The 13939-nt window shown below is 51.8% G+C and overlaps 1 protein-coding gene across 15 annotated transcripts in view; it reads right to left on the bottom strand.

The window, feature by feature from the left end:
- Positions 1-13939, bottom strand: part of PRRC2B (proline rich coiled-coil 2B) — an 84331-nt gene that overhangs the window by 20572 nt on the left and 49820 nt on the right. For 10 of the 15 annotated variants that reach the window (XM_025261868.3, XM_025261876.3, XM_025261870.3 and 7 more), the window contains 5 exons: positions 11923-12241; positions 10171-10364; positions 7609-7804; positions 3013-3229; positions 320-2386 (listed from right to left, as the gene is read on the bottom strand). In XM_025261868.3, the coding sequence (XP_025117653.3) occupies positions 320-2386; positions 3013-3229; positions 7609-7804; positions 10171-10364; positions 11923-12241 (2993 nt within the window). The remainder of the gene's footprint in view (positions 1-319; positions 2387-3012; positions 3230-7608; positions 7805-10170; positions 10365-11922; positions 12242-13939) is intronic. The other 5 variants (XM_025261871.3, XM_025261873.3, XM_044926459.2 and 2 more) reach the window with 2 other exon arrangements.

Below are 13939 nucleotides of genomic sequence, written 5' to 3'. Positions count from 1 at the left end.
GGCCCCTTGGGTGGACTCCGAGGAGACATAAGGAGACTGAACCCTGGAGTGGTACTGGGACAGCCACTACAGGGGACTACCGGATGGGGCCTCTAGTCTTGGTTCTGAAGCAACAACAACACACCACAAGAGAAGCAGACAGCAGGGTGAGAGCCAATGACGGAGGTGCCTTGGCGGGCAGTCACCCTGGAGCACAACGAGGGGGAAGGAGTCGGGGCCCTGACATACGGCGGGACAGCATGCGTGAGGTGCTGCCGGAAACACCGGCTAACAGAAGCATAACAACAAAAAAGAGCCCGGGACTCTGCTTCTGGTTTACCTTCTGGCTTTCAGAGGCGTCCCGTTCTGATGACTCTCATGGCGGGGAGAAGTGCCACCGCCACCCGGCCTAACAGGCTTCTCCCCAAACCCTCCCGGCTCCAGCTTCCGGCTCTGCCTGTCCACCAGGGGTCTCTGGCCCGAGAAGCTCCGCTTGGCCAGCTCCTTCTTCTCGCCTGCGCTCACCCCAGGGGAGCTGCCATCGGCCTGGGGGTCCAGCTCGGAGCCGGCCCGCCGCTCCCGCCTCTCGCTGAAGTCGCTGCTCTCGGAGGCCGTCTCCCACTCCTCGTTGGCGTGGTCTGAGGAGTTCTGATAGGCGAGCTCAGGGGACCTGCGGCCTGAGGCGCTGCTCCTGTCCCCGGGGCAGGGTCTGGGACGGCCTGGCCACTGGCTGGCTGCCAGAGGTGCGTCGTCCTCCGGCCCCCACAGACCCAGGGCCTCCCGTTCTTGCCGGAGGCGCCGGAAGCGGGGCGGCTTGTCCTGGCGCGGAGGCCGCCTTCGCCGGAAGGGCCGGTTCTCTGCGTTTTCGGACTCTGCGGCGTGGTCATCTTGGAAGAAGGCCCTCCGGTCCTCCAGGCGGCCATCCTCAAAGCCCCGGGAGCCCAAGGCATCGGGGCGTCTGTAGGCGTCTGGGATGTAGTCTCTGTCTAAGGGCCGCCGGGCCCCACATGCGTCAGGGGGGCCAGACTCCTGCCAGGGGGCGCCAGGACCCCGGCTGGGCCAAGGGGCCACCTCCTTGGCCGCGAAGGTTCTCCGGCCATACGCACAGTTGCTAAGCCGCGGGGGCAGGGCACGCCCGAAGGCCCGGGGACCTCGGTTCTTGGCCTCAGGCCCACCATGGTCCTCAGGGTGCATCCTGCCAGACCGCCAGGACTCCCTGAAGTCGCCCTTCCTTCCCGTGGCCTCCTCCCGCTCCGGGAGCATGCCCTCATCCCCAGGCTCAGCGCCTCGCTGCCGCCGCCGCTTGGGGAGCTCCTCATACTCAGAGCCCTCGCTGTGGGTCTCGCTGGCAATCCTCCGCCGGGGCTTGGCCCGGGGGAAGTCATCCAGCGGCCCAAACTCCCGCGGCCCCCGGCCCCGGCCACTCCTCTGGCTGCCGCTGTAGAGGCCGCGTGCCCCAAGGACGCCCCCGCCACACAGGCCACTACCGGTGGGCCGCCCGCGGAAGGTGAACTCTCGGAACCCGCGGCCTCGGCCCCGGGCTGGCCCCCGGCCCCCAAAGGCTTGCTCCTCATCAATAAAGATCCAGTTATTCCTCTTGGTAGGGGGTGTGTGGCTGGCCTCCCTGGAGGGTCTGGCCTCCGGGGCCCCATCAGGCTTGTTGTCCTCCTCAGGACAGCTGGCCTCACGGCCCAAGCTGGCACGGGCTAAGCCCTGGTCCTCCGAGGTGGCCGGGGCCGCATTGGCCAGTGCGGGGTCGTTCTCTTGGTCCTCGTCCTCAGCCACTTCATGGACAGGCCCCGGCTCCCGGGGCAGGCGGGTGCTCCCCTCTGCCAGCTCCGGCTTTACTTTCTCGAGCTCCTTCTCCTTGTCCTCCACCTTGAGGGCCTTCAGGACAGGTTTCTTGATGGGGCCGGACCTACGGGTCCTGCTGGTCTGCTCTGGGTGCTGGCTGCTGGTGCCCCGGGCTTCTGGCGTCCACTCGGGCTCCAGAGCCGGCGGCTTGCTCGGGCTCCCTTCCTTCTCCCAGGAGGAGACGCTGAAGGGTGGCTCCTCCTGCGGTACCTCCTTCTCAACCGTAGCGTCTGGGTCAGCAACCTTTGACTGGTGGTTCACATCCCAGTCGCCATACTCGGGCTTTTTCTCCATGGGGGCAAAGTCGGGCTCCAGGGGGGAGCACCTGAGGTTTGGGGTGTGACTCACAGGAGTGCCTGCTTCCTGACCATTTTCTTGGGGTGGAAACAAAAGCTCCTGGCCTACTCTCTGAGAGGAGACACGGGAGTCACAGTCTGCTGGGGCCTTCTTGTCAGAAGCGCTCAAGTACTCCTGCCCTCTCTCCTCAAGGAGCTCGCGCTGGGCACTCACGCCCCCTGACCTTCCGGGGGAGGCAGAGTAAGAGCTTTCACTCCTGAAAAGGAACCAGAAAAATCAGTCAATGTGATTGGAGCCTGGTTCCTGGTTTCCACGCTGAACACAGTTTAAAAAAAAAAAAAATTTTTTTTTTAAAAAGAAAAAGAAAAAAACATAGGCACGAACATTCGCTCTATCTTTAAACGGGCCTCAGAGATGCTGGGCCATGGGCTGGTGGCAGCCCCTGGAGTCCAGAGTGATGATCAGTGGCTGGCGGACTCCACGAACAGCTGGGCATCCTCTGGTTCAAACACGCTGGAGCCGGGAAATCCGAGAAGAGTCTGGGGTGCTGGGCCGGCAGAGCCAGCTCACCTTACTTTCACAGGAAGGAGCCATAATACACGTGCTCAACCCCACCCCGTGGCCCTGGCCCAAGGTTCTGTGGGATTTGCCTCTGACCCCAGGATTCCTCCTGTGCCTTCAGTCACCATCGGAGCCTCTCACATGAAAGCACCCAGCCATCCTCATCTCACTCTCCTATCCCAGAGCACACTGGTCCCTCCCAAGGCGCCCCTTCCCTGAGGGCAGTGTCTCCCAGGACAGGGCCTCCTCCCAGAGCCCATCTCACTGAGGACCAAGATTCCTCCTTCAGCTGCAGGGCAGCAGGGCCAAGCGTCGCCTCACCTGACATGCATGTCCATGGCCAAATTGTCGCTGGATTTCGGATGGGGCAGTGAGTAGCCCTTGCTCTGCAACGCCATGTAACCCTCAGGGCTCCACACGGGGGCAGGGTCAATGGTGGTCACCTTCCTTTCTGGCAGCGGGGGCACACAGCTCTGGTCCTCAGAGCGACAGCCAGTCCCACTGAGGGAATCCGGGGGCATTATGGGTTTCATCAATCCTGAAGAAGGCAAACAGCTAATTGGTCACCTCATTCAGCAAGCCATGGATCGCCTACAGGCCCAGAGAAGACAAGCTGCCCCAACCATCAGGCGGATGCAGCATCCCACCTGCTTCATATCATCTGATCAAAGAACCTCTGAAAGCACACAGGCACGCCATCTGAAAGGCCTGTTCAAAGACCCTGGAGGTCCAATCTTAGTTCCCGATGAAGAGCGCCTATGTTGAAGGATATGAAAAACTGGCAAATAGAAACAGGACACAACCAACTAGAGAGCTCATGGCTGGCGGCAGAAAGCTAAGGGGCCAGGCAGCCAGCAGCGGGAGATGACAAGGGTCTCCTGCACAGACACAGGGAAGATGGGCTATGCTCCAGGAAGCCTACACGCACCAAGGAGCCAGAGTCTGCCTGCTTTCAAACCCTGCAAGATTCAGAAAGGGGGCTCTGGATTTCAGTTCTGCTTGTTTCTGCCCCTGAGCTTATAGTGATAATCCACACTCTCTCCAGGGAAGGGAAGAAGGGGACACACAGATGGCACTCAACTCTTAACTGGGCCGAGGAGACACGGATAAGCTGACATCTCAGTCCAACGAGATACAAACCAGCCTGGGAGACGGCACCCCCTCACTAGGGCCCCTCTGTCCACTTCTACCAGATGGGATGCTGTAGATGACATTAAAGGCCTCCCATTGGGCCAGAGTCTGTGTAGAAAAGAGGATCTGATTTTTCAAATATTTCACAAAGCTAATTACTGGCCACCAGTTTTTTTTGTGCCCATTTTTCAAGCTGAGATAATCTGATCAGGAAAATGATTCTGCATCAGGCTAGTGGTTTTATACTTTCTTTCAGCTGTGGATGCTCTGTCCAAAGGTTACCAATATACGACTCCGGCACAAAGGTAGTCTGAGTCATATGGTCAAGGACCCTCTCTGGAATCCTAAACTTACACCCCGTTTACTAAGTATTGATCACAAGGTAGGCAGAACTGCTGAGCACTACACAGAGCTATTTTTGGCAATATGGCAGCTCATATCACCTGAAGAAACCTATCACAAAAACGCTGCACAAAACATGTTACACATTTCACTTGCAGAGCTCTGCTCCCCCAAACCAGGAAACCCCCAGGGAGCGGAAACCACAGCCATGGGCAAGAGCCATGGGCCAGAGGCACGAGCCAGGGCTCCTGAGAGGGGACCCAGGGACACATCTGTCAGATGTAGTAACCTACAGCTGTGCTCCTAAATACCACCCCCTCACCCCCCAACAAGAGATGGGGCTTCTCTGCACAAGGCAGAGAGTTACAGCTGAGGTGCTGCTTACACAAAGACCCTCAAAGGGCTATGCATTCAATTACAAGGCAGACCAGAAAAGCCTCACACTTTTTAGGACAGGGAGATGACTGAGCTAGTGACCCGGCCAGGGTCAAGTCAGGGAAAACAGTCCCCAGTGAGGAATTCATGGCCACATGCCAGCTTTCACGCAGGCTTGGGGGTAGTAGAGTGGAGTTCAGATTTACACCCCTAGAATTCTCCAAAAACTTCCTGAGTTACAATAAAAGGTATTTCTAGGCTGGCAGATGAAAACACAGAGCCACCCTGGAGGGATACAAACCAAGCTACACTGAATCCCCAAGGTAAGAATAGCTCTGCTGGAAATGAACTTATGAGTCAAAACTCCCAGAACATTGCCGGGAAAGCATTCCACCACTACAAGTCCACAGCAAGTCCACAGGATCATGCACCGTCCCCAAGAACTTCAGAAAACAGATCAAAATGCTAAACACCAGAGAATTATGGTTTATATGATTAAAAGCAAATAAGAAGGAATTGAAAACTCACAAAAAATATAAGACACAAGAAAAAAAAAGATTTGAGAGAAAAAGTCTAGTAATAAAAATAGTCATGAAATTAAAAACCCACTGGACAGTAAAAAATAAAAACAGCAGATTAGGCACAGCTGGAGAGAACAAGGAATTAGAGAATAATTCTAAGCATTTTCCCAGAAGGTACCACAGAATCAGCTCTCATGTATTCAGGAGACCTGGAGGCAAAGTGAGAAGAATCGTGATGATGCAGGCATTTGTACACCATAATCAGTACAAATAATCTAAGTGGGTGACATAGGAAGAAAGGATACAAAGAATGAAAAATGGCAAATAGTTAACACGATAATTAGAAGTGAAACTCCCAGAAGTGATGAAAGCAATACAACCTTAGATTTGAGCACTATGACTTTTAAGCAGAATAAAGTAAGGATAGATATAGATATATACCTAGACACAGCATTTTGAGAAAGAACTACAGGAGACCAAAGACAAAGAGATCTTAAAGCAACACAAACCAGACACAGGAGCCAGAAGAAAAGGAATACTATCTTCACAGTCCTAAAAGAAAGTAACTGCAAACTTAGAGTTCTATACCCAGCTATACTATCGTTTAAGAGAAAGGCTGCCATGGGTGAAAAATAGTGCTCAGTTGCGTCGAACTCTTTGCAGCCCCATGGACTGTAGCCAGTCAGGTTCCTCTGTCTATGGGATTTCACAGGCAAGAATACTGAGGTGGGGTACCATTTTCTCTTCCAGGGGATCTTCTAGACCCAGGTTTGGAACCCATGTCTCCTGCACTGGCAGGCAAATTCTTTACCACTAGTGCCACCTGGGAAGCCCCATGTGAAGAATATGTATCGTCAAAAAACTTTCGTAGAGGCCTGGACAAAACGTATGTTCTGAAAAAATAAATGGAGCTCAGATGGAAGGATAAGCAGCAAAGACACTAGTAAACATATAGGCAGATCTGAACAAGCATAGATTGAATAAAACAACAAAGATAATAATTTCGCAAGCATCAAAACAAGGGAAGAATTAAAATTCCAGGGAAAAATTAAAAGACTCCTGAATTAGAGCTCAGGTTCAGGGTAATCTGATTAGCCTTTGTTAAGTCAAGGGTGCGTGTTAGAATTTAACCTAACCACTCACAGTAGAAACAGAATGTAGAAGGAAAACAAAAAGAATCGGAAAACTTGACACCCATGCCCCCAATCTAAAGGGAACAACTTTGGTAACTAAAGTCACAGTTTTACCCACTCAATGTGGGTAAAACCAGACACATCTTAAACATACAAAGATATTCTCCTCCACAAAGGGCTCAGGCTGACAATAAAAAGTTGGGGTAGAAAGATACCACACAAATACTAATCAAAAGAAAACGGGAATGAAATTATCATCAGATTAAGTAGACGTTAAAGGTAGAAAACACAAGAAACAAAGGTGCGATGAGAAAATGTAAGAAACAGGATGCAGTCACCCCAAGCCTACATGCTTCCAGGTAGGTAAACCAAAAACTGACACATTTACAAGGTTTGATAAATCCACAATCACGGTGGAAAATGCTCACACACCTCTAGAAACTGATCAAGGGGGTAAAAAAACTGTGATGATAGATATTCATACAGCACAGTTAGCAAGCACACTTTAATGGAACATGTCCAATAGGAGAATACATTCTTTTCAAGCCCCTGAGTGAAGTTTGATCTGCCACTTGTTAAAAATAAAGTTTTACTGAAAAGCAACCACACCTATTCACTTACTATTGTCTATAGCTGTTTTTGTTCTACAACAGCAAAACTGGAGTAGCAGTTCAAAGACTAAATTTATTATCTGGTATTAATGGAAAAAAATTGTGACTGCTGGTCTATATCATACAGACCATGATATATGACCAAAAGGCAGCCACAGTAGAAATTAACAACATATGGGTGATATTAAAACTCTGTATTTGGAAATTTTACAATATACCATTAAAAATCATTCAAAATCAGACTAATATTTAAAACTATACAGTAATAAAAATGTTATTTTAAAACTCAGTGGCTCATAAACTCAGGTGAGACGTAAATACATCAGAAAACTCAGGAACTAGTGATCTAATTAACCATCCAACATAATCAGAAAAAGAACCAAATAATTTCAGTGGAAATAATGGGGGGGACAGAAATTAATGAAATAAAAACCAAATAAAAGACAGGAATTAAGAACCTCAAAAGATACTTTTTAAAAAATGGCATTAAAAAAACGGCATTTGACAAACCTTGGGAAAGACTAATCAAGGAAAAGAGAGAACACAAAGAACACTCAAGAATGGAGCAGAGATATGAAAATTAACAAAGACAATTTATGATTCATAATCTTAGTCTCTTCCTAACAATTCTTTGTGGGAGGTACTATTACACCCTCATTTTGCAAACAAGGAAGTTATAACTCAGACTGGATATGTGACTTGCAAAGAGGCCAGACTGGAATCCAGGTGGGGTCTGTCTACCTCCCAAGGCAACGCCCTTGACCACACCACATACCCTGGCCTTCACTGCACCTTGGTGCTTACCTGAGGGATGCAGGGCCGAGGGGTAGAAATCCACTGGGGTCCGAGTGGGCGGGATCCGTGGGTCCATGTAGGAGGGCATCATCATCCACCTGGGGTCGAAGCCCAGCATCTGGGGGTGGTGCGGGTAGAAGGTGCGCTGCGGGTGGGACGGCGGAGGGTACACCGGCTGCCAGTGCTGCATCTTGTACAGCTGCTCCTGGCAGAGACAGAGACCTGGCTGCACAGGTGCCGCGGAGCAGACAGGCTGCGTGTGCCCGCATACACACGCTTCCAGGGAAAACCCACCCAGACAGAAGACCAGAGAGGGCAGGTCCCAGTGTACGCATGACCACGTTCAGGCCCGGGCCCTCTCCCAGGACGGATGCACAGTCATCCCATCGTCACACAGGGCCCTTGGGCTCCTCCACTACACACGGCAGCTTGGGTGCTCACGCAGATCAAAGGCTCTCCTGGAGCTGACACGTGACCAGCACACCTCCCAGAGCACCTCTCCCCAATGCTCCTCCCCATCCCCAGCCCCCACTGTCCCTTCAATTCACTCTCCACACTCCAATGCCCTGACCACGGCCAGAGTCCTCCTGGGTTCTCCACAGTTCTCCATCTAACAGCTGGGATCCCATGGGGCTGCATGGGATCTATAGGGTCTTGACCCATCTGCCTCTCCAGCATCACCTCCCACTACTGCCCCAGCCTCCAGTCCACACACCTGCCTGCCTGCCTGCTTCAGGCCTTGGAAACACGCTGGGCCATCTGTTTCCTGGGCCCCAAACCTGTTCACCCACATCCCTCCTTCAGGTTTCAGCTTAAAGAGAACTTCCTCTGGGAAGCCTGCCACAAGTTCCAAGGAAGATCAGGTACCCTGTTCTCGGCTCTCACAGCACTGGTGTTTCTCCTGCGGTTGCCTCCCTTCCCTGTATCAGGGGATCATATGCCAAGTTCACTGCAGTCCACTCACCTCTACCATCAGACATGGTATGGAAAGAGTTCACTGCATGAATGAACTAACACATCAAAAGAGTATTAAAAATCAAGGACCTAGACCCAATGAGGGTTCATTTCAGACCTGCTCCACAGCACCAATGACCCCCGGGGCTTTCCTCACAAGCGGACCCCAAACCAGCATCCTGGCCAGACACAGATGCAGTCAAACAAGTGGGACAGCTGACCCAGCACGCCCTATCCCACCAGCCGGCGGGCTCAACTCCAGCCTGGGCTGGGTTCCCTGGATGGCTCGCTGGTGCTCCCAGCACCTCTTAGGAGCACTGGGCACTCAGTAAGCGGAGCTCTCTAGGGCTCTGCCCACAGCTCCTCCTCCTGTCTAAACCCCAGGTCCCCAGGGAAGCTGACCAGACAGTCCATTTGCCAGACTCCCTCAGGCTACTCTGGCACGTTCAGCTTTCTCCTACTCTTCAGGAAGGATTTACCTGTCACTGCCCATCCCCACCCTCCCCAGAAGACTTCCCTAGAGCAGCTGTTACGACTGTGTCTGGCTGGAGTGACTCCAGAGATCTCTCCAGTGGGCAGTAAATCTTCACCAAGCCCAGGAGTAACTGCATGGTGCCTGCTCACGGTACAAAACTACAACAGCTCAACGAGTGCACCTAACTGTCTAGAACACAGGCCACTTGGCTTCTGGAATGCTTCCAGGAGCCCAAGGGAAACAGGGTCTGGGGTGAGGGTTTAAAAAACTTCTGGGTAAAGGTGTAAAATTTGATCTGTTTCCCCAGGGCACCCACATTTTGGAACATTTTCGATTACTAACAATAATTTACCAGACTTCCCTGGGGGTCCAATGGTTAAGAATCCACCTTTCAATGCAGGGGACACAGATTTGATCCCTGGTCAGGGAACTAAGATCCCATATGCAACAGGGCACCTAAGCCCATACTCTGCAACCAGAGAAGCTGACATGCCAGCACAAAGACCCAGCACAGCCAAAACAAAGAGAGAGACTCAACATTTTAAGAACATTAATGGAACACCAATAAAGACACTACTGGACTACCGATAAACTATTCTACAGGCATCGCAGAACCCCTTACCGCCACGCAGAGAGTCAGGGCTTCATTCCTTCCGCTTCACACTGATCTGTCCAAGGCCCCACATGGCTAGATAAGCAGCACCGTTAGCACCAGAACCCAAAGCTGTTTGACGGAATCCTACAAGCCTCCGCCCTTAACTCCAAGCCAACATTCCTCTCCAGTGCTCTCTACACAGACCCCAGGCCTCTTCCTCCCAGAGAGGCTCCAGGGTGGGGCCGCCGTCAAGTTTGAAGAGTGGCCACACTGTACACCTCTCAGTGATAAAACCACTCAGACACCATCAGCCATTCCTTTCAACGCTAGCCAACAGGGTCCACAAACTACCAACAAAGGTTTTCATCCAGAGGATGAATTACCTGGAGAAATGAAAGGCCAGGGCTGATCTCCAAGGCCCCCACTCTCCACGTCCCTGCTGGCAACTGGGGTACAGAAGGGTGGGTGTCGTCTGCTTTAATTGAAGGGGCCAGGGAGATGGAGGGGCGGGTCTGTTTACAATATGGGCTAAGCGTCTCCTGTTTACCTGCTGCTGCTGCTGCTGCTGGCGCTGGAACCTGGGAGGGAGTGACTTTTGGTACTTGTTGAACTCCTGTGCAGGGGAGCCAGCCTCCCGGGGCCCCTCCTCGCTGCCGCCGCTCTGAGCCGCTGCTGGAGGAGCTGTGGGGGCTTCTTCTGAAAACGTGCTGGCGGTCTCCTGGGCAGAGAACTCAGGGGAGCCTACAGAACAAGTAATTGGAGAGGCGGCCAGGTCAGTTCATGAAAGCTTGGCTGAGTGAATATTTAATGGCAAATGCTTTTTCTTGTAGGCACATACTTTCCACTGCTAAACTATTTGCATCCCCAAACCCTGGCACTGGGCTAACACCTCCCATGCCCGAGCTCACAGCCTCCCCCTGGCCCCCATCAGAGATGAGAAAACAAAGGGTGGAGAGATCAGATGAATTGCCTGAAGTCGCACGGTTGGCAGTAGAGCTGGGATACAATTCCAGGTGAGAGAGGGTCTATTAAAATGGACCCAGCGCAACAGAGTGGATGAGGCCTCAAAGAGAGCGCACGTGCCCCCACCTCCGCCCAGAGTTATGCGAGTCCGGCAGCCAGGCAGCCCCTCTGAGGACGACAGCTGCAACTACCCCACGGGCTCCTGGGAGCAGCAACGGCCAGTCCACAGAGCGCACTTCAAATGGAACGCTCCCTACCGTCTCCAAGACTGTGCCCCTTGGAGTCCCCTGCTGTCTTCCCCATCCCAGCTTTGCATTCTTTTTTCCAGCTTTATTATAACTGACATTTCCATTCTTAAGAAATCTACTGCAGAGAGCAAACACCAGTGCAAAGCCTGGAGGTGGGGCAGCGTTCCAGAGGAACGATGATGGGCAGGGGGTGTATGGAAGAGCCGGGGACACATCCCACACCCAGGCCCACTCTGCACCCTGCCGTCCACTCCCTGACTCTCTACTGCCCCCTCAGTAGGTCCCTGACACTGGGCCCAGGCTTCACCCAGACTTCAGTGACACAGCACTTACAGAAGGACCAGCATCTGAGTTCCTCGGCCAGAAGGGTGCTGATGACCACCAGGTCACTGGTACGCCCTCCATCTGAGAAGCTTTCAGCAACTAAAACTAACATCAGGCCCTTCTCTACTTTAAAGACTTTGTTTGAGTTCATTTAAGAAAGTCACAAAGAACATAACTGATCATATTATTAAAAACTAGAGCAAGAGACACCCTCCACCACTTAACACTGTTTGGTGTCTCTAGTGCAGCCACGTGATCCAGTCCTTTTAGGAATAACATCAGGGAAAATGTATTCTAAAAAGCGGGCAGGATTCCTTCAGCGTCACAGAGAGCGCTGTGCTCCTACTGAGGTCCTCCGGCACCCATATCTCCTCTGCCAAGCAGCAGTGGTAACGAAGACAGTGCTTCGTTAGAAGCACCCGTGAGAAGGCGGGTGCTTCTGCATGTAGAAATGTGCCATGTGCTTCGTGACATCATCTCCCAGGACCCTGAGCCCAGGGAGGTGGGTACAAACTCTCCCCAACCCACTTCATGGGCGAGGAAAGTGGGAAGTCAGAGGGGAGGTGTCAGAGGGGAAGCACGTGGCCAGCTGGCTTCAGTGGTGAAAACAGGACGTGAACCCAGGCCCCTGATCCAGGCCTGAACTCTTAACAACTGGGATCCCTGTGTATCCAGCCATTGGCCACAGTTCATGCTAAGAAGCCAGGGAGATGCCCAGCGACACAGCCCTTGTTTCCAGGTCAGGGGCCAGGCTCACTGCTCACCTTTGTGGACGGCAGGGCCGTTCTCCTGGGGAGTCGCCTTCTCAGCCCCCGGAGAGCGGGGAGCTTCCTTCTCCGCCTGCTTCTGGGCCTCGCTGGCCCGCTGAGCCTGCTTGCACTTCTGGTCAAGCTGCTTGAGTTTGGCAGCACAGGCAGCCAGCCTTTCCTCACGCGCACGGCGCTCCTCCTCCTCCCGGCGCTTCCGGGCTCGCTCCACGGCCTCGGACATCTCAGACTGGACGAACTTCTGCCGTGGTGGGGGCTTGTCCTCTTTGTCCTCGGCAGACTGCTGCCGAAATACAGTGCCCATGGAGGATTTCTGCTGAGAGAAGACGGTCAGAGGATGTCACAACTCAGAGACAGGTCACCACCTGGAGGGGGTCAGCTCCCTTCTCAAGACCCTTGGGCACCTTCAAGAGGCCTATGGCAAGAGGACCTGAGCTTCAATCCTGTTCTGCCCTACACTGTATTTGGAAAGAGGGCTGGGCAAGCACCGACAGTCTAAACCCTAATTTCTCTTTTGGAAACTGTTGATAATCAAGGAAGCCCTCCGGGTTGTAAAGGTGCACGGAATCGTTTGCAAACCTCTTAACACCATGACTGAAATGCAGGAAACACTCAAGAGAATAGGCACTCCAGCAGCCACCTCTGGGCACACAAGCTCAGGGTGTCCACTGCTGAAGAACAGGAGCAGAAAACCACATGCTCATCACTCCTCAGCCACAGAGCTGCCCTACTGCTCCTCCGATGAAAGCAGATGAACCTCTGGATACAAAGAGCCCCAAGACACCAGAACTCACACTCACACATGAGGTTTCAAACTGATTAAATGTAAAAATGAAACAGCATCTCTAAAAACATCTCTTCAAGGTATTTTACCTACTTTTAAGTCTCAAGTTGATTGTTAAGTTACTAGACAACCAATAGGGTGCCAACGATGCAGTGTGAAATATCTCTCCATTCTGGGAAGATTTCTTACTGATTTGCAGGAAGAGAGGCGGCAGGCAGAATATGCAGCAGTCCCAAAGGATGGGCTGGGTCCCTGGACCCCAGCCGCTGGAAGTCTAATGACATACAACTGGCAGAAAAACAGCAACTTCTTGTTTTGAGGGATAGTTACACAGATGAATGTAACTGTTGAAAAGTCATCAGACATATAAAACCAAGATCTGTTGTGTCTTTTCTTTGTATTTTAATTGTCATCATTCAGTTGCTAAGTCTTGTACGACTCTTCTACAACCCCATGGACTATAAGGTTCAAGAGAAAGGCTGCCTCAGGTTTAGAATAGTGCTCAGTTGCTCAGTTGTGTCTGACTCCTTATTACCCCATGGACTGTAGCCTGCCAGGCTCCTCTGTCCACAGGACTTCCCAAGCAAGAATACTGGTGTGAGTTGCTATTTCCTTCTCCAGAGGACAGTCCTGACCCAGGAATTGAACCCATGTCTCCTGCACTGGCAGGCAGGTTCTATACCACTGAGAAGCCAGGGAAGCCCTTTATGTAAATTACACCTCCATAAAAGCAGTAAGTAGCAGTGACAGTAGAGAGTGATTTTTCTCCTAAAAACTAACTTCTTATAATCCAGAGACAATTACTACAAGATTATAAATGTCTAATTTAGAAGCACAAAGGTACTTTTTACATAATATAATTGGGGCCAAGTGTGCACTCTCCTTTTACTTTGCCCCGACCACTGCCATCTGTCCAGGCACCGTAACAGCCGTGTACTGTCTCACCTCGAGTCTCCACCAGGACACATCGATGATCTCTAAGGCATACCCTTGATTATTCCCTTCACAATTTCCCAGAAATTAAATACCATCAAAGGGTATGTGCGTATCATCAAAACTACAGATATGCCTTTCAAAACTGCCTGAAGTGAGCTATCATTTTATAAACGAAATATTCTGCAAAACATTTACGCTGTGACAATCTTTTCAGAAATTTGGATTCATGAAATGATAAGAGATTTTATCTTTGTTGACTCTAGATAATAATAAAAACACTCAAGATAATTCAGG

The sequence above is a fragment of the Bubalus bubalis genome, chromosome 12 (assembly GCF_019923935.1).
Source record: "Bubalus bubalis isolate 160015118507 breed Murrah chromosome 12, NDDB_SH_1, whole genome shotgun sequence".
Classification (NCBI taxonomy): Eukaryota; Metazoa; Chordata; class Mammalia; order Artiodactyla; family Bovidae; genus Bubalus; species Bubalus bubalis.
This window is presented reverse-complemented; position numbering and strand designations above follow the sequence as displayed.